The following is a 27,524-nucleotide window of genomic DNA, read 5'->3' as shown; positions in this document are numbered from 1 at the left end:
ATTGTGTTCAGGCTCCGAGACCACACAGCGCTGAGCAGATTCCAGGCGGTTTTTAAGAATGGTTTAGACAAACACCTGTCAGGGATGGGTCTGTTTATTACTTAGTCCTGTCTTCAGTGCAGGGGACTGGGCTACATGACCTACTGAGGTCCCTTCCAGGCCTGCACTTCTGAGATTTAACATAGGGTGTTTTAAGGGTTTGCAGAGGAGGTTTCCTGGGCACTAGTCCCAGGAATAGGAAAAGTTTTCCAAAAGCGTGACTATCACCTTTCACTTCAAATCCTTTCTCACACATGCAAGATAGTTTGGGCCTCACCCTATCCCCTACTTGTGTGCGTTACAACACTAACACACAAGTGGGAGCCCACTCCTAGGAGGCCCTTCTCCAGAAAAGGGCAGCATGCTTCATGGTTAAAAGTGTATTGTGTGGTGGGAGACAACCAGCTCCTGCCTTTGCTGTGACTGGCTCAAGCCTCGCCTTCATGAGCCACCCCACTTTTTTATTGAAATAAAGGGTGAAGGAAGAAAGCAAGCAGCAGAGAGGACAAGGGGAGCATCTTCCAGTTCCCAACTCTATGCCCATCTTCACTACATCTTCAACAAATCCCCCTCTGCGTACCGCCCTCAGCACATGTTGGCATTGCTCTTTTCAGAACATTCAGTGGAATGTTACCCAGACAAGAACCATTCAACACAAATTTCACAGACTTAAGTGTCCTCGTAAGGCAAGAGAACAAGAGAGCCCCCATCTTTCTCCAAACCACTTCAAAATAAGCAGTCTGGAGACTGGCTGCTCTGGAGGGGAGACATGAGAGAGGCCACACCCGCATATTCACAGAGCTAGAACCAACCTTTGTCCCCACAAAGGGACGTGACCATGGGCTTGTTTCATCGGAACAGGCCAGGATGCAGAGGAAAGCTGTTTTTCTTGTTCGACTAACTTGGTTGTAAGATCACTTCAGGATCGGGACATCTCTCCTCAGCACTTCTCATTCATTCCAGCCATTGTCTGTGTTACTCAACGTCTCCTTCCAAGTGCCATTATATTTCATCCCAGAGAAACTCTGCAAAGAACACAAGCATAAATCGTCTGAAAAAGGCCCCTGTGCCACCTGTAGAGCAGTTCTGGAAGATCAAACGTTATTCCTGCAGTACTATGAGCTTGATTTTGCTGCCAGTTTTCTAAACTACAATCTGTTTTGCGGTACATAAGATGTTGAGTTTCTTTTCTGAGGGAAAGGGGTGGGTTTGTTACTGTTACTGTTTTTAAACGTGTAGCAAAGTTTAGTTTAAAAGTCTTTTTGTAGGAGAGTTATTTTCTGGAGGGAGCACAGTTGGGGGGTGGGGAGGGGGGCTGGGAGTCAGGACTCCTGGGTTGTACTCTGACACCGCTGACTCTACCCTTCCTTCGTAATCTTGTAGGCTGAGCCACTGAGGTTGAAGATGTCTCATTTCTACATGTTCTGCCTTTTCAGACATCCAGTGCCAAAGGGCTTCAGATTTACCCGAGGCTATTGTCTAAAACTGCATTGATGACATCAGAAAGAATTCTCTGTGTACAGACTCTTCAGATCTTTCTGAGTTGGCCTTTATAAGATGCTTGCAATTTCCCAGGAGGCAGTGGATCTGTAGGAAGGCAGGCAGGGGTATAAATCCATAAAGGTAAGGACGCTTCCCTTATTCAACTGAAACATCTAAAAGAAGAAAATTCTTTTCCGCGAGGTGTTGTTCAAAGAACTGAAGGCCTGGAATAATTTATCCGGCTCCTACAGCACAATCTTTGGCAACAACCCTGCTGGGGAAGAATTACAGAAGAGAAGCTAAGGGAGACTTCATTGTGGGGGCTCAGTGATCTTGTCACTGTCACATCTTCTGTATGCCTGCAGGAATTTCACCCAATGTGTTTACTGGCAATATATCATTCAGTAATGTCTCCCCACAGCAGTGGTCTGTACTGTGCCTCCAGATGCATATCCATGGAACTGCACAGTTGCGTCTGGGCATGATGCCATTCTGGTGCTGTTCGGCCTGAATGACGGAAACAAAGCAAAGTTTGAGAGTCATTCCGAGCCAGGAATTGTTTCCTGTCTGACAAAACACTTTCAGAGAGCGTTTATTAGAATCCCATAAGCTCCTTTTTGTTGTGTGTTTGCACAGCACCTGGCACCACGGGACCCTGGTTCATGACTGGGGACTCCTAGGCTCTACAAATAATAATAATACTGTGTACTGTCAGCATGCACTTAGATTGTAAGCTCTCTGCAGCAGAGACTGTCTCTGTGTGTAAATGGCCTAGCACAATGGGCCCTCAATCATAGTAGCACAGCTGGGAAGAGAACCGTCTGTCATAATCTGATCTAACCACTGCCGCATGGTGCCTTCATGATATAGGAATTCAGGATGGGGATAAGCCTCTTACCTGGTTCCTCGGTGAGCATGGTGTGTTTGGCCAGGCTTTGAAGGAACAGCCAGTCCCTTGCTGATGAGTCTAGTTTTCCCCCATGCTGCGGTGTCGCTCTCTACAAGACATCACAACAGGAGGAGTTAAAACAAGAACATGTTGTCTGTGGTTATCTGCATACAGACCTGCCAGTCAGATGTGGAAAAGCAGCTATTAGTTTGTATCAGCTGATCACAAAAGCCACAGGCTGGTTAAATCCCAATGTGCCCATCACATATTTCAGAGGTCAAAAAAACCAAACAGATAATGATTACGAATGATTAATAGAACAGTAGCTACTAAGCCCAGGGGGTTAGCACAACAGAGAATAAGGCTATATATACACATTTCGGTGTCAGGTCATTTACAGACCTCTGGTAAATAGCTGAATTAAGTGTTGCACTGACTCGCTTTGTCCGTGGAGGGTGATTTTTCATAGTGATACACTGTCAGGATAAACACAGATCCATCTTTGTGAAACACCTTTTACAGCTGACCCAGCCCCTTGTGCCATGCAGGAGAAGGGAGGACAAAGGATGGCAAACATCGCAGGGGGCCACAGGACTGGGCAGCTAAGATGCAGTGGGGCTTTTCTTGGGTCTAATGTGCTTGGAAAAGAGCGATGAGGGCTCTAAATACTCTAAGAGCTTCTTTGGTGTTTCTGGTTAACGCAGTCATGGATGTGGAGACAGTGCAAACAAACCCCAGTGTTCTAGAGTGAGAGAAGCCTTTCCTTAGGGGGAGAGAGAGAGAGCGTAGCCCTGCCACTTCCTCTTCACTGCCCCTTGACTGCAGTTGTGAGCTTGGCCCTGAATCGGTGAGATCAGACTTGTACCCACCTGGATGGCTCACAGAGATTATAGCTCATGCTACCTTCAGGTCACTACCTGCAGGTCTACGGGAATGAGAGCTGTTACCTTCTCACCCAGTTGTGTTGGCCTGTGTGAAATGGATTGATGGTTTCAGACTCATCTCTAGTGGACAGGTGTCCACCTCACTTAAACCAGTATTTATCCAAACAGGCATGCTCATCAGCCATTGAATGGCCTTGAGGTAGTGAGGAAGAGTGGTCTTGTGGTTAAAGCAGTACAGTGGGACTCAGGAGTCCTGGATTCAACTCCTGGCCCTGCCACAGACTTCTTGTGATACCCCGGGCGAGTCACTTAATCACTCTGTGCCTCAGTTTCTCCATTTGCATAACAGGAAATGTCATACTACTTTTATCTGAGGCTGTCTACACCTACACTCTATGCACTTTGGAGCAGGCCCTGTTTCTTACTATGAGTTTGCATAGCACATAGCATGATGGGGCCTTAATCTAGCAGCTACTATAAACATGAAGACAAACAAAATAATAATGAGGCAGTGTCTCTAAATGAGAGTGGCTTGATACCACTCTTATTGCTGCTCCTCATGCTGTGTGAACTCTTCTGTGGAAGACCAGGGCATCATTTCCCAGTGCTGTTGATTTGCGGCACCTTGCCCACTAAATTTACACACACATCAATCAGATCCATTGCATCCCAAAAGCTTTACAGTAAATTCTTCAGTGCAGGTATCTAAGAAACTCTCAGGGAAGAATTTCACGCAGACACGCTTCTGTAAAATATGGTCATTTTGTTTTTTTTAAAAAAGATGTTTGTTAAAATTCTGTTAGAAGCAAGTTTTTCCTCATATGAGATGGGGGAAGGTATGGGGAGGAATCTTTTTAAAAGTGTTGCTCCAAGAAAACCCGACTTCAATGAACTGAGGGAGTCTGGTTAAACTTTTAAACCCTGTGCTCCTTGAAGTGATGCCTTTAATGGTTAGTGCTGAAGCTGCTACTGACTGAGTTGATCTTCCAGCTATTCAAGCTCAAAATAAACTCATTGGGACACACAAAGGATGTAATTATATCTTTATAAAATTTGCAGTGGGATTTGGGCAGGACCTATGAGTTGAAGTCACTGCATATATCTGTGTTGATTCCAGGCTGAAGTTCAGAGATTTGCTTAATAACAGAACACCATAGTTTTGCACGTCTATAGTCCCTTTCAATGGAGGATCTTAAAGCACTAATGAATTAAGTTTGACAATGCCCTTGTGAGGTATGGAAGCAGCCTATGGAGGCTGAGTGACTAACTCATGGTCACACAGTCTGTAGGTGACAGAACCAGGAATTCCCCATCCCTTGGTGACTCCCCATCCCTTGGTCTAACCTCTAGACAACCTGGCTTCCGCTCTAGTTTTCAGGGGGTGCATTTGTAACAAGCCAGCGTACGCTCTTCAGACTAGAATGAACAGCTGAGTCATGGCATCTATGGTACCAATTATGGGTTAAACTTGAACAAAGCAAGAAGTTCTCCCCTCCGCTACAGCGTATTAACAGGCAAAGGAGTTAAAAGTGCACAATAAAAGAAAACTAACCTGGAAAGAGAAATCCCCTTTCTTGCTGCAGACTGGTGGGTCCTTTGTAATGGCGCTTTCCCCTTTAGGCCTGTTGGCATCGTCTCTGCCAACTCTGGCTAGGGCGGCATTAGCTGATGGCTCGGGTGATGTTTTGTGGATAGAAGGCAAATGCCTTTCCTAGCATCTTGCTGAATTGAGACATGCCACTCTTGATTTGCACACGCACGGTCCCCTCCCCACATCACAGAGCACGCTGTTCAGATTGCATCTCCCTGCAGCACTTTCCGCCACAGCACAAGCTCCAGGCCATGATTATAGATCAGGCTTTATATCCTCCTGTAAATCCCGTATCCTGTAGCAGGTATGTGTTATAAACATGTCTCCAGAGGATTCCTTTTCTTTCCTTCAGTCGTCCACCCACTCAGTAACTAAAATGCCTGATTTTCAATATTCTTCTGTTATCCTCTACTGTCCCATGCAGGATCAACCTTTTAAAACTGTTGGATACGAGGAAAATCGGAAAGATTTTACCTGTTGGAGGCACCCAGGGGTTGTAAAGTTTACATCCCCCCCCCGCCCCCCATGACGGATTACATCTGTTTAGGAACACAGCTGTCAGTATAATTAACAATCTAGTCCCACGGTAGGGAGCTGAGAAGTAGTACAATGGAAGGAATCTCTGCAGCACTTTGTCCTTCAGAGTAGCAAATTAGACAGCCATAAATATACCTGCAGTAAAGGGGAGGGGGTAGGAGAGGGAGAACAGGGAAGGCACATCGGGAGCATCTTAAATTAGAACAAAAATAACCCACTTGATTCGCATTGATTAGCACGAGTCATTTGCCTTACAAATACCACTGTGCTATCAGCTTTGGCTGAAAATAGCGTGAAAACTCTTCAGGGCAGGAAACACAGTTCCTCCTGTGCGTGTACAGCTCCGAGCACAACGGGGCCCCAATCTGGATTGTCCAGTGATACAGTTATTAACCATTAATACTACACTGTACCAACAACTTGAAGAGCCCAAAGACATCAGTTGGTTTTGAAAATCCAAATCCTGGCTTGTGCTACCCCAGGGTCCGCGCAGCTGAATTTAATCCTTGGGTAAGACAATGGGCTGATAGCCCTATAAGCTCAAGTCCTTCAACTATTCCTACAACAAATACTGTATAGCACATGGCCGATCTCTCAGGGTGAGGGGAATTTAGTCTCCTTGACTCACGCAGCCCATGGCAAATCAGCTGGGGCATGGGAACCGAGTAACGTCAGCTGCAGGATTGTTATTAAAATGACTGCTACCCAGGCGGGAAGACTATTTCATTTGTGCTCCGCTCCAGCTATTCATTTCTGCACTTCCATACCTGCAAATCCTACTGGGACGGCTCACGCTCCACCCTTAGCTAGATTCAGGCAATATCTCTGACCTCACAGTGGGGCTGTCGGAGGGCAAAATATGGTCCAGAGTGCGTTAATAAACCATGTCACTGTAAATGAAATATATTACATCCTGTAAAGCCAAGATTATTTTAGGCACGCTCAACACTCAGACCAACTATATCTTGCCTCCCCATTGATCCAAATGATTCTGAGAACTAGAACTTGAAGACCTCAAAAATAGACCTGCTTTGGTTTGACTTCCCATCTTCTTATTTTTATAAGCATACTGCAGAGTGCTCGAACTAAGCTGCAACAAAACTAGGAGTTTCTACCAGTCATTGAAGTCCTAAAATACAGTAGATCAGGCCTGATTTGTTAGTTTGGACTCTTTCCCCAAGCCTCTTCTTAGCAAATACATTTGTTATTATTTGTATCGAGGTAGCACCCAGAGCCTCATTCTGTTAGGCACTCTGCAAACACAGGAGACGCTATGGTCCCTGACCGGAAGAGCTTTAGACCTGACAAACAAATCAATTCTTATTTTATTGAGGGATCTGTAATTTTTGTTCAAGTGGATACATTTCAGACCAAATCCTACCATCTGTGCTTATTTAAATGTAACCGGTCATGAGACTGCATCACTGTCTTCTACTAAAGGGACTCAGAACTACTCAAGCATGTTTCATCGGCTCTATACAGCTAACAGTTAATGAAGATTCTCCATTAGCTCACGTAGTGATGACCTGTGCTTCTAGGACCATGAAGATCTGAGTGAAATTCCTGTGTGTCCATCCTGTACAACGTAGTGTGACCACTGCAAGGTCCTTTGGCATCTCTGAATTTGGTGCAAAATATTTTATGGTCTGCCTTAAAATCTCACTGTGGATATGAGGAGAACAATTTAATGACTCAAAACAAAAATGGTGAGCTGCTTTTAGGACCAGGGTATTTAGATGGGGAATTAATTTTGCTATTTCCCTAGTCTGGTTCCAGGAGCGGCAGAAAGAGCTCTGCAAGGTTATAGCTCATGCTAGCTATCTGTGCAAGCAGAGAGGGATGCCTCCAGGTCTCTTGCAGCCAATAAAGCCTTTGGACCTACTTGGATATTTAGCTGCTAGAGGGCAGTTGGTTGCATGGGTAACCTTTTCAAAAGTTCCTATACGATGTAAGAGCTTCCCAGCTTGTCTACACGGGGAAGCTAGTGCGGAGATAGCTAGGGTGTGAATTAAAGCACACGAACTCCCCATGTGAACACTCTTACCCTGCCCCAGGAGTGCCTGTGTGCAGGTTAGGGTGCACTAGCTAATCGGCACTAGCTACTCCAGGCTTTTCCCCACGTAGACCAGCCCTCTGTCCTATTGAAAGTCAATGAGACTTAGAGGCACACTTGAAAATTTTACCCCATGTCTCTTTTCAAGTCATCTCTACCTTGAATGGAGGGACAAGGTTTCCAGGGGAGATGCCTCTTTCCCACACTTCTTATGTTTTCGATGTTCCCCTCCACTGAGTGATGCTCTTCAGGAGAAGACAATGCTGGGATCCTGACATTCCACTCCAGTGTAGACGATCTGTCAGACAACACGGTTCACAGTTAACATGGCCAGTGGGAAAACAGCCACTTCTATGGCTGAAGGCGAAAGAAAAGAAATACATAAATGCTAAGCATGCACTGAGGAAAAAAAAAGATCACGTTTGGCCTAAGTATCAAAATGTGCAGATAGGAACCTCCTGCACTGACAGCCGTGGTGACGTGAAAGGCAGCAGCAGATCAAGTAGCTCGCACGACTCTTATGTTGCACACACATCTTCAGAAACGTCACACATACACTGTGGGATCTTCCAAAGGGCAAAATCTGGCCTTCAGCTTTAGGAGCAACAACCCACCTGCATCAAGTTGTTAACTGGTGCCAAAGTTTGTGAGAGCGTGTACACGTGCATATACGAATATGTGTTTTGTATACTCAAATACAGCCATATACACATCCGTATGTGTGTGCACGAGAGTATGGGTGTGTGTAAAGGGGGTGGAATAGAGTCGAAGGGCCTAAGTCCCATTTTCAGCAGTGCCACGGGCACGTCAGAGCATAAGTCTCATGGAAAAATCAGTGGGACTTGGATTACTAAACGTCAAAGTCATTTCTGAAAATGGGGTTTTGGCTCCTAAATCACTCAGGCCAGGCCATCACTACACTGCAGACTTCTGCCAGCATCGTTATGTCAGTCAGGTGTGAAGAGGTGTGATCCCTGGCCGACACAGCTGTGCCAGCTGAAGCCTGAAGCGGAGAGGCAGCTGTACTGGCAAAGCTTCTAGTAAAGCTTGTTTTGCTCCTGGGGGGTGGTTTTCCTACACCAGCACCCAGAGCAGCTTAGCCTGCATAGCTGCATCCACACTGGAGCACTTTGCCGGGATCGTATACTGGTCTTCCTGTACCGGTGGAGCACTGCTAATGTGGACATCACCTCAGGTACTTTGAAAACGTTGACCTTAAGGTCCCGTCTGATTCCCATTCACTTCAGCGAGGCAGGATCAGGCCTGAAGTTAAAAGATGGCATGACAATGGCAGGCGGCTGGGCTCACGTTACCAGGTAACTCGTGCAATGGCGCGTCACTGAACGGTTTTGTTGTCAGTTTTAAATGCACTAAATGACTAAGGCAAAGCGTCACGTTAAGGATCCATTTACAAATGCTTCGCTGTTTATTCAGTGGGGACCAAATGCACCTTTGCTCCTTAATGCCCAATTGTACAGCACGCTGCAGGACAGAGACATGGGAGTTGCATTTCCTGTGAATTTCAACCAGAACCTCCAGCCCCCTCAAAACTTCACCCTTACTGTTCTCAGCAAGTGGTAATGGGGGATTTCCTGGCTTGCTCGGCAAGAGAGATGATCCTAAAGCGCAGCACTACACACTGGAAAGCACGACTGTTTTCCTGAACAACGAAGGCAGTTGCTTACCTGGGAACAGTACTCAACTCCATCTTCCAGTCTTCAAATCTCTGAAGGGATAACACAGGCCAGGACGGGACCAGGGCAATGCACAGCTTGCCAATGACCACAGCAAATGCAGCCAGCCGTGGCGTAGGGTTGACGAGTCCATCATGACATGGTGACGTGTCCATGCTGGATTTCATCCCTTGGCAACGACCGCAGCTGTGTACTTCAAAATTGCGTGGAGAACTACTGGCCTGCGCACTGCTGTGAGGACAGCTAGCCTAAGGGAGTTTGCAGCACATCGAGCTGGGGTCCTAAGTCAAGGGAATGAGGCAGAAGATCAGTGTCATTTGGATCTTTGGATGGTAAAGCACTGGCCTCAACTCCCCTTACCCAGACCTCCACAAAAGCCTATCTACATGGGCCTGGGTCCAGTTGGATGGAGATCCTCCACGGAGCCAGAGTGGCAAGTTTAGCTCAGATTCGGGTTTGTGTGGCACCCTTCTTCCCAAAGCACAGACTTCAGTGCAGAGAGGGCAGTGACTGTGTAGGCAAACACACACCCATAGCTCCCACAGCCTGGGAGATACCTGTCAGAACAAGGGAACATTTGCCAGCACTTAATAATAATTAATAACAATGGTCCAAAAGGTCCTAGTGACACTTGTATAATGCAATATTTGGAGACAGTTCTGCAGTCCCCCTCTTCACCCCCCACTCCCCATAAGGGACGGCGCTAGGCTTACTGGCTCCTGCTTTCAAAGAGTGCAATGGGATGGATTGCTTACCTTCCAGCTGAGTGAGCCCTGTATCACCAGTGCACCTGGACGATGGTACCACCAAGAATGCTGGCATCCCTCCCTGCACACATGGCGTCCTGACAGAGGGCTTGATTTCAGAGTTGGAACTGCCCTCCAGGTGTTCAGCAGAGTTGTATCGATACCCATCTGGGCTGGATTTGGCCAGGGGCCTTCTGGTGCCTGCTACCACCTAAACCCTGACCCTACAATCGGATCTACATGAACAGACCCTTGCAACTGTTGGGAGGCCTATATAATTCATTGGAGCTTGGTGTGAGTACAAGGGTCAACAGGATGTTCAGGATCTTAGCTGCCTGGTCACCATTTGATGCAAGCAGCTGAGTATTGGGATAAAACCTAGGACATACTTTTCTTTCCCTGGCATTCGTTGCCTTTTAGAAAAGGCTTAACAAAAGAGAGTTACATCTTATAAAGACAATGCCAAGCTCTGCTTTATTTTAATCAGTTTGATCAGTACAAAAGCAGACAGCGTATGTTTCGCTTTTTTTTTTTTTTTTCCATTTTAATTAACACTTTACAAAGTACAAAATATACTGTCATTTGTTTTGGAACATGAGGGTTTTTTTTTTTTTCTTTTCCATACAGTACAACAAATCTCGAGTTTCAGCAAAAGACCAGCAAGTAAAATAAGCATGTGCACTCTCTGTGTAAAGCAAAACCATCCATCTTCCAGCTCCACGCTTCATACAAGAACAAGAACAACACCCTTCGCTGCTGTTGCAACGCGACCGCGTGAAATTCACCTCTGTGCAGAGGGTTGGCACAAGGGCTATCAACCATTTAAATCTCACTGAAGCCTTTCCACCTCAACCTAGCAAAGACTGGTACATGGACATAATTCTGCATGCTGCAAACCGCCCCACTGGCTTCAGCTGAGTCACTCAACATGCATGTGTGTGTCAGTCTGTGCAGGATTAAAGTCTTAGGGAACACAAGTGTTGCACCAGTCCCTCGCATAGGGGTGAACTGCCCCTTCAGTCAGCCACTTTCCGGAACATTGTTTTTTTTTTTTTAAAGAAAAGTCTCCATCACATCATTTATCCCAATTAAAAAAAAAAAAAAAAGATGGTTCCAATTAAGGAACGGCTTTGTAAATTCCCGTTTCTGCAAGACACCAGCAAAGACAGAACACAATGGAAATAAACAAGGCCGTGTTACCAAATGTTTCTTTTCACACCCCCAGTCCCTCACACCCCACTGTACGATAACAGCAACAATTTTGCTCTCAGCACCAGGAGTGTTTGCCAAAAATTCAGATGCCATTTAGGGCTTGAACGTATCATACTGGTGATTAAGTTATACAGGAAAGTTCAGCTCAGATGCATTGTGTTCAAGGAGTCTCTGGAGATTTCAGTGGTGTTTATCCCAATTTTCCAACTGGGCTGAATGAAGCACAAGGTGGGAAGGGTGACCGGCCATAGGTCCTAGGGTTGGCAAGGCTTAGGAATGAGAATTTCTCTGATCTGGTTATTTGCCAGAAAACCTGAGCCACACAACAGCCTCCTAACTATGGTCTGCTTCAGTCTGCTTAGCAGTAATTTGGACCAGGGCTGGATTTTTTAATTCAAGAAAAAGAGTAATCAATGCCCTGTTCAAGTAAGTCACAACAGGAATAAAATGGCCATTAACAGCGAAGTGCCCTAGGGAAAGGGCCAGATTCTGATGTGAGTTACACTAGGAGTAACTCTGCTAAATGCAACAGAGTTTCCAAGGGGGTCTGACTGCAAGGGGGTTCTACACCAGAGTCTGTCCCAAAATGCTCACCTAAGAATTGGCATGGTCATTCCATTAAAATAGCCCATCCAAATGAAAGTTCTCAAGGTGCAGCCTAGGGTCGAGCTGTTTGAAGCAAAGTAACACTGATGTTGGGAAAATCCAACATACAGCCCGCTCCACAAAGCCCTGCTCTCAAGTTTCTTTGCCTCAGACTTAGAAACAGGATTTCAGGGCCCCCCCCCAGTTCAAAATTCCATCTACCAGGCCTAGGCCCACCAAGGACCTCGGGACTGGCCCTCCATATTCCTACTGGAGCGATCAAGGTTAACTACTCACACAAGTAAAGGTTTACAGCATCCAGCTCTGAGAGTTGGTGCATTAAATACATGACCTCCAAGGGTAGCGTTAGAGAACACTGAAGAGGCATGGCCCGTTCACTCAATGGGAGCACTGTCATTACAGTCTGACACCGGCATTGTGGGTTCGAGGGCCTAGTTTTGGTTGACCTCCTAAAAAATAACGCAGAAAGGAGTTTGCACTGGAAGGAAACGCTGCAGAATTAGAGCCAGCACCAACAAACTATCACCCCCTCGGACTACCCCTTCCCAGACTCCGACTCTAAGGCCAGCACAGTATCTGGCATGTGATGAAACAAGTCCCCAGTCCTTCCTCAGTGCCTCTAATGACCGCAGTGAATATCAGTTACCACAGGTAAAGCAGAGGGGGTTATGAATGAAGAGAGACAGTCAATGGGACAGAGGGCTGGGTCCTGGTCCCACTGAAGTCAATGGGAATTTTGGTACCGACGTCAAAAGTGGAGCAGGGGCGGTCAGCATTCTGCTCTGGAACTGCAGCTTAAGGCCACAGATCCAGTAACTGATAGCAGTGGTCACCTACCATCAATTGCAGGATTAAGACCTATGTTGTTATTAACATTAGCAGTGGGTTTTCCCACGTCTATAGGAAACCTGCTGACAAACGAGGATTGCCTTTGCATTGGGAAATATTTTCAGAATTGCACTCGAAGAGGCCATCAAAAACAATGGGAAAACGGACATTCTTATCCCCCCAGAGAAGTTTTAAAAAACAACCCCCACCTCAAAACCAATAAATGTATTCTCCTGCCCCCTACGCTACAGTATACGTTTACAAAGTCAGAGCAAATAGAAACCCAGAGGAAGATGGGAATAGCAAAGAGCCTTGGGGTCTCATTTTCGTTGATACGAAGACCCCTTTTTTCATTGCTCTGGCAGGGCTAAGAGGCTTTAAAGTGGGCATGAATGTAGCCTGCACCCATTTGAATTTCCCTTGACATTGCCAGAATGGCGTAAAGTGACTTTGGTGTAAATGAGAATCGGGCCCTTGGAGTTCTAATTGTCAGCCCAGTGCTGCTGCGACAGAACATTCTTTAGTCACCAAAACCTGCCGATTTGAGAATGAGCAACCGCGGAGGGATGCGGTGGTGGTGGTGATGATGATGATATCGAGGGAGGGGAAGTTATTTTTTTTTAAATGAAATGCACAACAGAAGTAAAGCCTAGGCCTTCACCTCAAAGCAGACGTTACCCATTCCCAACATACAAAGGAAAAACTGGAAGTTTCTATTGCAGAACTGTCTTTTTTAACCTACAAACAAGCAAACACATCTGCCAATGAGATGTCCCTGAATACTGACTGACTGGATTTCATCTCGGCCTATGTGAAACGGCACCACACACGCACAAAAACACAAAAGGAAAACATGGAGAACAGCTGGCAGAAAGGAGACATTCAAAATTCAATTATTTCTTCAAGACGAGACTAGCTAAATAGAAGCATAGTGCTGCAGGTTAACCAAGGAACGGTCTAGAACAGCTCTGGCACACCTGTGTGTGCTCCAGATGATGGGTTACGCTTCAGGATCTCTCTCTTCTAACACACATCCTAGTCTTGCTGAAGGGTAAAGGTCTCTGCTTTTCCAGACGTATACGGGGGGGGGAGGGGAGGAGGGGGCGGCTTTTTACATAAGGATTTTTGTTTTAGCAGTATTGCCAACCTCACACGTTCAAAAATCATGAGTCTCTGGACTCAAAAAAATCAGAATATTTTTAAAAATGATAAATTTGGGGTTCTTTTTCTTTGCCTTCTGGTTTCAGAGCTTTTTGGGTGGACTCAGGTTCATTTTAGAGGTGGTACATATTCACGTGATGCACTCAGTTCAAATGCCCCCCTATTTCCCTGCAATCCAGCATCCACTCTTAAGCATGTGCATAGTTTTAAGCATGGAAATAGGCTTGCACACAGGCTTTGCTGGATTGGGGCCTTAAAGAACATTGGTGTTCAGAACAGTTATACCTCTATAAAAATCAGACTGGGGAAAATGGTGGAGGTTTCTCTTTTTAGCACAGTGGCATTCCCCTTGAAGGCTAAGAGAACTAGAAGCTTGGTATTAGTTCATTTTCAGATTAGAAAATAACTGGTAAGAATTATTATTATTATTTAGCTATTATTGTAATTGATGAAGGCTGGTACCAAACCCACAACATCCCGCTGGAAAGCTGAAAAAAACCCTACTGCATAAACATTGCCTTTCACTGATCAATAACATGCAGCAACTGGAAACAAATGAATGAAGCCATTTTTGTGATATTGCCCTAGTGGCATACGATAGGGGTTTTGAGTAGCTAGTGAAAGAAGATGGTGAGTTCTAGCTAGAAATGCTTATGCACAACCATGGTTCTTTACCTGGTCCTGAGCATTTGCCACCAATCAAACTCCTTCAGCAGATACTATAGTAACTGTTAAGTTTGAGGTATTACTATGTAAGCAGTGGCAGCCTGCTTGCAGCTGTACAAAACTCAGCCATACCTTGATTTTACACCCAGAGCTCAGGGCAGGTAAAAAAACATATCAAGTGGACCAAAGACAAACTCAGAACAAAACCAGAGAGACAGAACAAAACCAACCTGCTAAGGCCACCACAGCCCACTTGAAAACTGAGGGTGACATTCGCCCCTTTGTCTAGGACCAGTCCATCGCTTGGTGTCACTTAAAGTGGATCAGAAGTACTACGTAGCCTTGAGATGACCCTCTGCATGGGGTGAATTGCATCCCTAAGTAGAGGGTGGGGGCCGAGATGAGCCATTTTCACTGCATCTTGGCTTGAGTGTTTGCTCTGAGATTTATGGCCATGCCTGGCCAATGTTCCCTCTGCAGAGTCTATGGGCTTTTGTTTTGATGCTTGTTAAAGTAAAAGAGTTAGTTTTTCATGTACGAAGAGAAGAGCAAAAGCATGCTCTCTTCCTCCCCCCTTCGTGAAGTGTTTTCTGGCTCCTGTCGTACAATTCTCTCCTGTTGCTGGCAAAGCCACTGCTGCCTCCTTTTGGCCCCAGCCCTCTCGTCAGCTCACACTCTGTGGTTTCAGCTCGGTTCTCCCGTCACTACCGGCAAGCAGCAACTCAGTTCTAGCTTAGGGAGCCATCCAACTTAGTGGCAAAATTCCCATGGACTTCAGTGGCATGGGATCAGAGCCCGCCATCATCTTTCTGGATACAGGGAAATGGCCAGTTCTATTGGCACACAGTCTAGTGGGGCCAACATAAGGCTATTAACATACAAACTGCACACATGTTTATTGGTTTAAACTAAGACAATTAGATGGGGCTGGGGGGTAGGGGGATGGGAAAGAGTAAAGCAGAGATCATTTAAAAACACTAGATTCTTAGTTTACCATTGGCCCACGGGAATACAGGACTGAATAATGGAAAGAATCTACTGCACATATGCGTGTGCATGTAGCGTTTACATACTGGCTGAGAAGTGCAAAGCTGTCGAAGGGATCTGTATGCTCGATTTCTATTAATTCACGCACATAGATATGTCTGTACAATGGACACATTATAGAGGCATACAGGCACGCATAGATGGGAAGTGGGCATCCATATTTCTTAGGTAGCTTTATAAATCTCAGCCAGTACATATGCATCCAAATACACACACACACACAAAAATTGTATATGGTAAAAGAAGTACTGGATTTTACTATCTGGCAGGTAATAAAAGTTTAATCCGTTCCAACGTTTATAGACTGCATTATAACAGCTAAGTGAGATGCGTTAAACTGCTTACTGTTGTTAAGAATAAAAAAATAATAAGCTCCACCAGAAAATGACTTCTTGTCCTTTAATGAATTCTTCTAGGAGACATTTTTGCTTGTGAGCCAGCTGCTGAAGTTCAGACTTGTCTGGTCTATTATCTCCCACACAATCACTCCAGTGGCTAGCAGGGCAACACCCCTCTCCCCCACATATATTTTCCATCATCCTGGTAACATTGCTAAGCTGTTGAATGAGGCGCTCTTGAAACCACAGCCTACAGGGCATGAGATGTTACTTGCCACATCTCTGCTTTCTTCACTCTGTTTTTAAGGTTCTGCTTTTCAGGAAGATACAATGCATAGGCAGGAGGGATGGGGTCGTCCCACAAAAAAATATCCCACATGATAAAGAGAGTGGAGGCAACCAGATAGAAAACAAATCAATCTGAGGGAGCTCTCTCGCCTCCCCCTCAAGTCCCATAACCTAAACTAGTGTGCCAACTCCCCACTCTACTTTGGTCAGAAGACTAGTGAGGTAACGCTATTAACTAAGGCCCTGATCCTGCAATAAGCTCTGTGCAGGCACCGGAGTTTGTGACCCAAATCTTACCTAAGAGATGCTCTGAGGCTTTTCCTGGGAAAGAGGTTGCAACATTAGAAAGATTCACTGAATATTTCCACTTTTGGGTGCGCTAATACTCTCTCCTCAAGGCCGGCTCTGTGAGACAAAACAACCTGATTTTGACTGAGGTCTCCACTGGGCTGGGGAAAAAAAGTTGTCTTAAAAAAGAATGCAATTCAGCTTCGATTCGTGACTAAACCAAAGACGTATTTGTTCTTTTTGCAAGATTAATAAAAACAAAAATTATTTATTTTGCGTCGTTCGGTTTTGCATCTCACCTCACCTTGTTGCAAACTCTGAGACACCCTCACTTGCAACAGGGACCAATCTTCCACGTTTGCTCCTCAATAATGCCTCACATCCTGATGCCAGGAGCCCTCACCTGCCCTGCGCAGACAGAAGCAAAACCCTGATGCCCAGATCTGTCACCTGCCTTGCAGAGTCAGAAACAAAACCTTGACACCATTTATCACCCACAGGGGTTCCCCCCCCGCACACACTGCCTGACCTAAAACCATCCAATACATGCTTTCGTTCTGGTTATTGAGTGAAGGGCCCAATTCTGATCTCACCTGCAATGGGTTTATATCAGCAGCTGCATTCACTTCTGATTTATCCTGGGGAGAATGTGGGGCCAGGACCCGCGTGTGAAACTACTGCCACTGATGTGAGGATTCCAAAAGGACTAGGAAGATCACAGGACAGGCCCCCAGGCTGGCGTAAGTTGCCATGTCTACACTGAAGTCAATGATGCTCTATCAACTAACATCAGCTGAAGATCTGGCTCCTCAAGGTCAACTACATCTGTAAGAGCAAAAAATGTCGGTGTATTATGGAAGATCTAAGACGACAAAAATGGTACATTTTTCAGGGCAAGATGCTGATAACTCACGCCGATTAGCGCTTTACTCCACAAACAGTTTCCGTGGCTTCAGTGGGACGACTCAATCATTAATACCAGGGTGGATAAAAATCAATGATTAAAAAAAAAAAAATCTGATTTTTTTTTTATTTAAATCGGATTTTTTTGGTAAAATGCTTTTTGAGGAAAAAGCCTATCTAAAGATAGTTTTAATTAAGATACCTTATAGCTCAAAGATATCTCATCATGGAATAAGGATTATAAATTCTAATTTTAAAGTATGAGACAATATATTCACGTAATGTTTAAGAAAAGTTCTGTAAATGAGTTCCAATAGTTCATGGATTAGGGACCCAATCTTATCGGGTTCCAGGGGCTTCTGTATAGATTATTTAGATTAATCTTTCTATCTACCCAATGGGACTCAGTGCTCAGGCTAGAGGATATCATCAGAGATGCTTAGTTTTTCAGTTCTCAAACTGTGGATTTGTGTCTCCAGAGGTAACATGCTTGTTAACAGCAAAAATGTTTTAAAATAAATAAATAATATATAGAGGTGAAAAATAACAGACCTCAACTCTATTGTCCCTCTGCAAATTTGTGTACACAGAGTCAATCCCTTACCTCTCTCTAAAGGTGCAAAGTTTCAAAAAGTTCAATGAATAGAAGCTTGTTGGGGGCGGAATAGATCTGGACAAGGAGAAGAAGTCTGGAGATAAATGTGAGAAGCGAGGGACATACGCTTGTTTTGTTAAAATATTATATGTTTGCTGTTGAAGAAAAAAATCCAGAATACTTAACGTTGTTGTTTTAGTTAACTAAAACAATTTAAATGTCTGTCTGGTGATGTTCTCCTCCTAAGACAGCATGGCAAGAAAATCCTCCAAATATTAATGATTAACCTGTTGAATTTGAGATAGTTCACCTCCCAATGACTTCATAAATATCTGCTTCAATTACCTTTGGTAAATGAAATAACCAAACAATCATTTGTTTTCTGATATAGTTGTAAAACTAATCTGAAAAGTTTTCAAAATAAATCACTGTTTAAAAATGTATGGCATGTACCTTCTAAAAATGAAAACTACATCTATCTCTGAGTTGTGGAGAATATGTATTAGGGTTATAACAACCAACAAGAATGCACTTTTATGTAGAAAACCATGATTAAATCGAGTCTTCCTGACTAGTGATTTAAATCAATTTGCTTTAAATCAAGTCCACCCTGATTAATACGATTTGTGGAATAAAGGTAATGTGACCATCTTACGGTATCAAAATCTGACCCCAAGTGACTCAATGGGAGAGGCCCACTTGAGAGACTTTGTGGGCGTGGGAATACCTGGGTAATCATCTCACAAAATATTAGACTATAGGAGTCAAAAGCATTTGAATGTATAGGACAGATTTATTGTCTTCTCCAAATTGAGCTTTTTTACTATGCTGCGTGTTCTCTGCCCTCCTCTCCCTCCCTTCTAATATGTCTCCAGAGGGAAAGCCCATGTTCGTGGTTACTCTCCAAGTTACTATCTAGCAAAAGCATGCTGCAGAGACAGTGTGCTTCGGCTGCCGTACTTGACACCCTTATGTTCCTTGAAGAGCCAAGAAAATAAAACCTAAGATTCCAGATAAACTGAACCTGATTAATTACTCCAGGATGGTTTCACTGGCTCCAGGGATCCTCACTTCCAGTAACACTTCTCTTCTACAGTGTGCCTCGAAGAGCCTGGTGTGTTTTGTACGGGAGAGTAAATTACTGCTAGACTTCACTTGCATCCCCTTGGCAGGGTCTGACATCAGCATGTTTTTTGTTACAGAGAAGGCCCAATTCATCTCTGTTCAGAGGCATCTCTGGCTGCCCCGAGAATAGTCAGACTAAACTGGGAGGGAAACTAAAAAATAATTAAAAAAAAATAGATACACTGGAAATAGCTGCCTGAGGATCACTCTCTTGAAACCACATTTCCATTAAGATGATCCTAATTCTAACAAGACCTACCACAGATTCCACAACCTCAAAGACCCCTACAAAATAGGAGACTTGAACTAAACCTCTCCACAGGACGGAAAAAAGGAGATAATCCCATAACAATCCCGAATTATTCAAAAACCAAACCTGTTTCTTAAGGGATGCAAAAAGACATCCAAACCTCTAAAAGGATGTCCAATTATGCACTTATGGGGAAGACAAAAGTTGGTAGCTTAAAGTGGTTTAGACAGGATCTGTTTACAGAAGCAAGAAAACAAAACTAGTTGATGTTTTTGGTAAAGTACCTTTCCCACCTGGGTTCTTACAAACACCACTCCAGGGAGTCAGGAGATTCTGATTATGAGATGCAAGAACAACAAACTTTCACATACCACGTCAAGATTTTTCATTCTTATTTTTAAAAAACCCTCCCCGCACTTCGACCTGTTATAAAACTATGCATTGATTTAAACTGCCAATCAGGGCAATAAATACTAAGGTTCTAATAAACAGCAAACAGCTGCATTAGCAGCAGCTTGTTTTTTTGCCATTAAATCATCAGCAGCCAGATCTCCCCAAAATTGCCTATTTCTAAAAAGCTAAAACCCTTCATGATAAAATCCAGTTAGAAAATCCCAAGCACCAACAAAGAAACACATGTGCACTCGCACAGGGAGAGCTGTGAGAATTTCACACTGAACTAGCTGACCTTTTAGTCAACACGGGCTCAAAGGGCAGCAGGTTTTCCCACAAGTTTTCATTCACAGCTGTCCAGACTGTGCTCCTCCTACAGGCTGAAGTTAGAAAGCTGCTCGGTTGCTTTAAACAAAAATTGCGTATGAACTCCAAAAGATAAAATAAAATCAAGATCCCAGTTCTGCACTTGTTCACACAATTGGGTGGACGCCCTATTCTGTGCCAAATGGACTTTGGGGTCTGAACAGGCACTTTGAAACCCAACATTCACTATTTACTCGTTAAAGCAATTCAATGCAGCAAAACAATGCAGTTAAAACAAACAAACAAACCACACCATCTTTTCTAGACCGCGTTCTATTCAAGGCAGCAAACTAAAAAGGAAAGGAGTGTTTCTGTAACTGACAAAACCAAGATCAGCCTGCAGCTACTTTGCTCTGGACATCCTTAAAGGTCTCTGCCTACTGGCAACAAGTGAAAAAAGCCAGTGCTTCATTAGCTGCTTCTCCTTTTTTAAAAAGGCTTGAGAAATCCAGCCAGCATATCTAAATAGTCACATTGCCTATATACTTGAATTAAAAATATATGGTGAATATATGTGTATAAATAGTACTTATTACATATACACACGCTAAGTGTGTATCTAGAATATACACACATTCACATAGTATATATTAACCTATATTGCTCAAGTATATATGCCATGTACAGTATATAGCCATAAAACAGAAAACACAGGTATTTATATATGTGTACAATAGATACATACTAGTATTTCTCTGTAAACACGCTACATTTATAGGACCGTACACACCCGCGCTCGCACAGCAAAAAGGGATCTGCAGCTGAAATCAATAGAAAAAGACAAAAATTAGTCATTGCTACACAGTAACACGCATCAGAGGTTTATATTTCTAAGAAAACAAAGGCCTCAGCGAAATAAGGAAGGAGACTGAGAACTGCTTTTCCCCTGCTCCCTTTTAGAAACAGATGCGCATAAACATTTTGGTGGTTGTTGAATTTTTGTGCAACGCAACGAAGATGGGGGCAGGAGGGGAGAAAGTGAAGAGGATTCCATGCAGTTAATGTAAGCTTCAAAAATCCAGCTGGATCAGCAACCACCGCTGAATAAAACTCCACAACAAAAGGGTCAGAGAGAGCCTCACGCAGTTAGGTTCAGCCCTGGCGGGTTGAAGGCAGAGCCATGGTTTTATTTATGCAGAATGCCTGAAGGAATACAGAATCACTCTTACACACTTATCTCCCACTCTTCCCTCATATATGTAATGTTTAAGGAATAGTGCAATTCCACCAATCCTTACAGAGACACAACTGTTACAAGGCCTTAAATAAAAAACAAAACCCAACCCTTGAAAATATCTATTTTTTGCACAAAATCAGGTGCTAAAGACTGCCGGGGCGGCAGCAGGGCCAAATGGATGTGGCAATCCAGATCATGCCTAGGAAAGGATTCCTTTCCTTACCCTACTGCTGCGACTCCACTCATCCTGAGCATGTTCAGAGTGTCTTGGATTTCCTTGCTCTGCCCCTTGCAGGGAAGTGCTGCAATGCTGGAGGGAAAAGGGTAGCAGCAAGGCTCCAAAGCTCACAGCAGTGGAGTAAGCTGTGTAGTTTGGGGTCAGCACTGCGAGGAAGGTACATCCACTTGGATTTCCTCCGGTGCTAAAAGAAAGGGTATTGTGAAGTCCTTGGGTTGTTTTAAACAAAGCTTTAACATGTTGCTTTAGGGGATTCCCCCTCCTGTCGCCACCCAACCCAGCAAGCATAGCCTGCAGAGTTAATAGCTGCTGTAACATACAAGCAACGCACAGCCCTTATACCAGCTAGACATGGGCCAGAGCAGGATCCCAATCTGAACTCTCCCCAAATTTGGGTCTGAGGTACTGGTCCAAGCCAATGACAGAGATATGCTGAAACCATGAAGATCCCATTCACATCTTGCACTAGTTCTCGGGTGTTCAATGCCCCATCCTGGCACCAAACCTGGTTGTTTTACTAGTTTCGTAGGGTATGTCTACACTGGTGCTGGAGGTGTTGTTTCCAGCTTGGATTGACATACCCACTTTAGCTCTGGTCAAGCTAGCATGCTACAAAGATCAGTGAAGCTGCAGAAACAGCGGAAAGGCTAGCTGCCTTGAGTAAGATCCCATCTGAAATTCTAGATACATACTCTGGCGGCAAGCCCGTCCTGTCACTTGCACCACCTTGGCTACACGGCTAATTTTAGCATATTAACTTGATCAGAGTTAGCACAGCTCTGATTCCCCGAGCTGGAAATTACAGCTTAGTTCTCATTATCAGGGTACAACTTGCCTATTGCACTGGCTCTTCAAAGACTCCTTAGCTACCACATCAAGTTATCCAGACAGTTGTCCAAAATAATCTAGGTCTTCTGTGGTTACGAAGACAAAAAGAGAGGGGAAAAAACAGCAAATCCTATGGCCACTTTAGAGATACTGAATCACTCAATGTCATACCACACCACGTGACTTTTCAAGGCTAATGTTTTTATGACAGCATATCGATCTGCCTTGTGAAGAGAGTTTTAAAGCACGCCAGAGACATCCGTAATCATCATAAACTTAAGGCCCACTCCCTCGGAAAAAAAAATATTGTCATCTAGACTAGCCTGAGTGCACAGTGTAAATAACAATTATAACAAGATCATTATTTTCCTGTTTCTGTTAAGGCTCAGTAAAGTTGCTGCTCATTTCAAGTAATCCCCTCAGATAAACGTCTTCGTCCTAAGGAAGCAGAAATATCACACGGAGAGGGTAACACATGTAATTGTTCTCCAGTGTGTAAACTAATTAATAATAGTCTTCCGATAGCTAACACCCTTGATAAGCAAAATTTTCTAGCCCCACAACATTGCAAAAAAGTCTGCAGCTCTACTGCTCAAAGACCTTGAATGACAAGTTGTACATGGCAGTTTTGATCTCATTCAAGGAGTCTGTGCATCGCTAAATAAAACCATAGTCCCACAAAGGGACACATCCACTGTCCCAATGGATGAAAACCCTATAGTGTCTGTACTGTGAAAAGCAACAAAACAAACCCCCATAACCTTCCAACAGCTCAGCCAGACTTCAGTTGGGACTTGTGGTTTGACATAAGGGCTCTTTAGGCAAAGAACAGTTTTGTATACCAATTTTAGTCCTTCAGTAGGTGGGATTTTTTTTTTTAAAAAAGATCACACTACTCAACATGTCTCTGTATATGCTGCAAAAGAGCATGAGGAAAGCAGCTTTTCGAGCAAATATCCAGAGACACACGGTGTCGTATCTGTAATTAGCATTAACCCCCAAAGTCTAGAGTTACTATAGTTCTCCATGGGGCAGTTGAAAAGCTGCCTCAAGGGAAAGCAAAATGTTCTTTTTAAGGCCCCAGTTCAGTGAAGCACTTAAGTAAGTGCTTAACATTGAACATAGGCTTAAGTCAATGGAAAGTAAGCAGGTGTTTAAAGTGAAGCACTTAACGATGGTGGACTGAATTAGGGTCTAAAAAGGAAAGAGATCCATGTTATTGCCTAAAGATGCTCTAGTTTCATTAACTGTTTAACAGATTGATTGAAAAAATCCCCAAAAGGATCCTCCATTAACTTTGTGGGCCCTGCAACATCAGGGCTAGAGGGTGTTTTCTGATAAACCAAATATCAGGCTCTGAATACTTGTGTAATCTGAAGGACATTGTAAACAGCGTGTGTGTATCTGTGTTTGTACCATAAACACATACACACACGTATGAATATATCATATGTACTAGTTGGGAACAGATGCCTGGAGAAAATCTGCAAGATACAGGTCTATGTAGGTGGCTCTCTCTGAAGTTACACTGGGATTGTAAATCCTCACGAAAGCTACAGGATCCACAATTTCTTAATTAAAAAAAAAAAAAAAGCGTGGGGGGAGAGGTAAAACAGGTTAAAAGGAGCAAGGGAAATTCAGTTTCCCACCTATGAAACAAGATCTCAATGTGGCCTTCCTCCTCACAAATCCTGTGTCTCACCAGAGAGCGGGTTGCTGCTGACGTATGGCATTTCAGGTGCATTCATTGCAGACTCCCATGCGATGTTTGCCCTCCCCGCTCTATACTCACCATCAGCTCGACCCCTGTCTTGACCGCGGGGCAGTTCTGAAGTGGGCTGAAGAAGATGCATGGCACCAGGTAAAACGTTGGGCTACTGAGCTTCATTCCCACTGGCTCATTGCTTCTTTTGCAAGGGGATGTCAAAATGTAAGCAGCTCCTGGCAGGACTGCAGGCTGTAGGGCTGTCTATTAAAGACCAACATCACTTTCCTCTAAAAGAACTGGTAATACAGGGATAAGGAACCAGGTCAGAGTTTCAGCACATTTCTGTAGCACTCAGTGGCTTTGGAGCAGGCCCTCGGGGCTTTGCAGTTAGAAAAGAGACCGAGTCAATGAAAAGACTCCCACTCCTAGCTTCACAGCCAAACCAGAACCACGTTTCACCAAAGAAATTAAGTAGCAGGTGAAATAAAGAGGACCCCAAGGGCACGGGTATCAACATCCCCTGCAAAAGCACAGTGCTCTTGGCCAACTGTTTTACTGAATGGCAACGCGTTCACCAAGAGCCTTGGCCGCAGGAGGACGTGAGTGGGTGCAGAAAGGCAACAGAGCCCTGAGCTACACTGATAAAACCAATGTTGTGTCCAGGAGGAGTCCTCATTTGAGGAAGCCATGAGCTCGGGACTTTCGGATGCTTCCTTACCCTTGTGAATAGAGATGTGGCGGAACAGCATCAGGGGAGCGAAAGTGGCTCAGCAGGAATGGAAGGGAGTGGATTTGAGTGTACATCACCTGCATCTACTAGGCTGGTTACGCAAGTGGGCCTCTTTACAACCATCCTCAATCCCTACATGTTAAGAGCTTGGGAATCGGGGAAAAGGGAAGGAATGGCATGAGATAATGGACATCAGAGAATGGCAAACTTTCTTGGGCTTGGAAGGATGCCTGGACACAATGTTGTAGTAAGAGGATGTTGGGGGACTGTGGAAAATGGAGCTAATATACGCAACTTCAACAGCACACAGAGGCCCCCAAAGTACAGATCAGCAGAAGACAGCCCTTAATAAAGAACCATGCTGCAATGTTCTCTGTGCAGCCAATTCTGAATTGCAGAAGAAAAAAACAGTTAATTTCCCCCCCTCTCACAACACTGAATTGTGAAGGAAAATAGTACCCAATCTGAACATAGATCATAAGGGATTGTTACCATTTTTATATAGTCTGATGCTAGTGGAAAGATCAATACAGTTCAATGTTTTGTTTTCCTTTTAATTCCACATTTCTTTCATTTATGCTTTTCATGCTCTCTGCTAAAAAAGCAGCTCTTCCCTTTCAGGTGTTGTTTTGAAGCTCTCCCTAAAGCTACTGTGTATGCAATCTGTCTATACCTCTGCATTTCAGCAAGAGGCTGCCTGTCTACCTGCAATTCCTTTCACACCAAAAAAGCAGGAAAGCAGTTTGCTTTGGAGTCTAATGTCAGGAAACCATCATAACAACTCCCCGCCCTCCCACTTTTAAGACAGAAAGAAAAAAAGCTTGTTGGAGTTGCTTCTGCTCATCGGTTCACAGTCTTTTTTCATGGCACCTCAATCTCTCTCTCCGGAATCAGATTTTTCAAGAAATACTGTGAGAAAAAGAATAATAATAAAAAAGCATCTGCAACCAGCTCAGAAGATTTCTAATGTTTTTCAGCTTGACTGACTTGGAGTGCGTTGATGACACCATTTATATTTTCTTCGGGTACCTGTGGAAAACCAAAGAGAGAGGGAATGTTTCCAGTAAAAGCCACTGAATCGCGACTGTGGAGAGAGAGGCTAGTTAGGACAGACAGCACACAAAGCTAACGTGAACCACGGGGAACATCATATTTACTTTGGGCAGGATACTTGAGCTCCACAGTTAACACAAAACAGATGTTTCCATCTTACATTCTTAGTCTGGTTTTTAGTGGTCTTAGTAACAAACTGCCTTGTCCTACGTGTTACAGCCTGGTCGCATGGGATAGCTGGCTCTCAACACTGACCACAAATGACTTGGCAGTAGGTAGCGGGGTTGCACATTGTACTGGGGCTGAGGAAGTCCCAGGTAAAGAAGTAACTCGGTTTTTCTTAGGTTCCAGATTGGTTGCCCTCACATCCCCTCCTGAGTCTTTCCAGGCAGGGACGCAGTCAACTGGGAAGGAGAAGAGCGCGTTGGCCGCTCTGTTTTTTTAAAAGCACTTCCTCTGGGCAATTAACAGTGACCCCACTGGCAGCTGCAGACAACGCTCCTTCTCACCACACGCTTCTTGGCACTGCCAGATGGAGGAGCAGATGCTGAGAGCACCAGCCAGTGCAGAGGAATGGGAGAGAGAAAGAAAAGAGAGTGACTGCCCCCTACGGGGAATGCAGCTGACAACTCTGTCAACTCTGTCCTACACCACATCTGGCCAAAGGGGCCTGTAGTCCCACCAGCACCATCATGGTCTATGATGCCTCACTTCAGGCAGCTAATGATGCAACTTTCACAGAAGAGCTGGAAAGGGGACAGAGACATAAATGTGGGTAAATTTCCGAGAGAGCCTTCACAGAGTATTTATTGCTTATTTCTCACCACAGCGAGACATGGGGCTTTACAGGCATGGAAAGAGACAACGTCCCTGTTTCAAAAAGTGTTTGCGCTCTAAAGGCTCAGGCCGGTGCTGACTGATCCGTAAACCCATGGGGAGCCCGGTGAAGTTGCACAGGGTGTCTTACAGGATTGGGCCCTAGCCAACACATGAGGAAATGAGAGATGGCAAACCCTAGAGGGAAGAGCAAATGAGGGTAACGTGTAGGAACAGCTGGGAGCTCTGGTGAGCAGTACATGTATCTTTGAGGCCTTCACAGTATTTTTTTATGAGGGGAAGTAGTGAAATATTAAATATCCTGCCTAGAACTGGAGGATACTGGCCAGAGTGGGCCTTGCACTGCTTGTTTAGAGCTAGGGAGAGCGGGACTGGAATTATGTTGCAATGAAATTAGTGGCTAAAAGAGGGGGGGAGTGGGGAAGGATGAGAAAACTGCTATAATCTTTTGAAACTTTCTGGCTTTCCCCTATATCTTTTCAAGGAAATGCTACTCCCCTACTCATGGTGAGGTAAGTTTCTTCCTTTGGTTACAACAAAAGGACACCTCGATTTCTGCAATGTTTTCTACGCTGCTCTTCCAAAATCCTCTTTAAATCAGCCCAGAACCATGCAGCATGGCTAATGGTTTGGCTTTCCTTCACCATTTTCATGCTCTCCGCTTTCCATCCACCTGTGTCCTTGGTTTAAATTTGCACGCTGACATTTAATGCTGTTCTCCCAACTCCCTTCCCTTCCATCAGGGTTTTTCCCTCTTTTTTAAAAAAGAGCACCTGTCATTTTAAATCCTAACTCAAAACCTCTTCCCTCCTCTTTATGCTGCCCCTTGTAATGACTGGATGTGTTGTCTAGTCTTGGAAGGGGACTGCGCTATTTTGCTCTAGCTCAGGACCGTTTATTTCTCCTGTTGACACTGGATGCTCTAATACCTCTGCCCCATGTTTGTAACTAAAGCTTTTTCCTTTGTTCTGG

At 44.4% G+C, this 27,524-nt stretch overlaps 1 protein-coding gene and 1 long non-coding RNA gene across 7 annotated transcripts in view; one reads left to right on the top strand and one right to left on the bottom strand.

Annotated features, from left to right (window-relative positions):
* The window catches only part of CASTOR2 (cytosolic arginine sensor for mTORC1 subunit 2), a 208,568-nt gene that overhangs the window by 21,905 nt on the left and 159,139 nt on the right, over positions 1-27,524 (bottom strand). Inside the window, exons 9-13 of one of the 6 annotated variants that reach the window (XR_006286231.1) lie at positions 9,161-25,691; positions 7,634-7,773; positions 4,847-7,084; positions 2,420-2,519; positions 852-2,028 (exon numbers count right to left, since the gene is read on the bottom strand). Coding sequence is in view for 1 of the 6 variants with exons in the window: in XM_043530841.1 (XP_043386776.1) it covers positions 25,626-25,691 (66 nt within the window). In the remaining 5 variants the exon portion in view is untranslated. Of the gene's footprint in view, positions 1-851; positions 2,029-2,419; positions 2,520-4,846; positions 7,085-7,633; positions 7,774-9,160; positions 25,692-27,524 lie in introns of those variants that run through there. The other 5 variants (XR_006286235.1, XR_006286233.1, XR_006286234.1 and 2 more) reach the window with 5 other exon arrangements.
* LOC119563876 lies at positions 1,065-18,512 on the top strand. Its single transcript, XR_005222620.2, has 2 exons — positions 1,065-1,204; positions 1,423-18,512. It is a non-coding gene; the product is annotated as an uncharacterized LOC119563876 (long non-coding RNA).

The sequence above is a fragment of the Chelonia mydas genome, chromosome 17 (genome assembly GCF_015237465.2).
Source record: "Chelonia mydas isolate rCheMyd1 chromosome 17, rCheMyd1.pri.v2, whole genome shotgun sequence".
Taxonomy (NCBI): domain Eukaryota; kingdom Metazoa; phylum Chordata; order Testudines; family Cheloniidae; genus Chelonia; species Chelonia mydas.
This window is presented reverse-complemented; position numbering and strand designations above follow the sequence as displayed.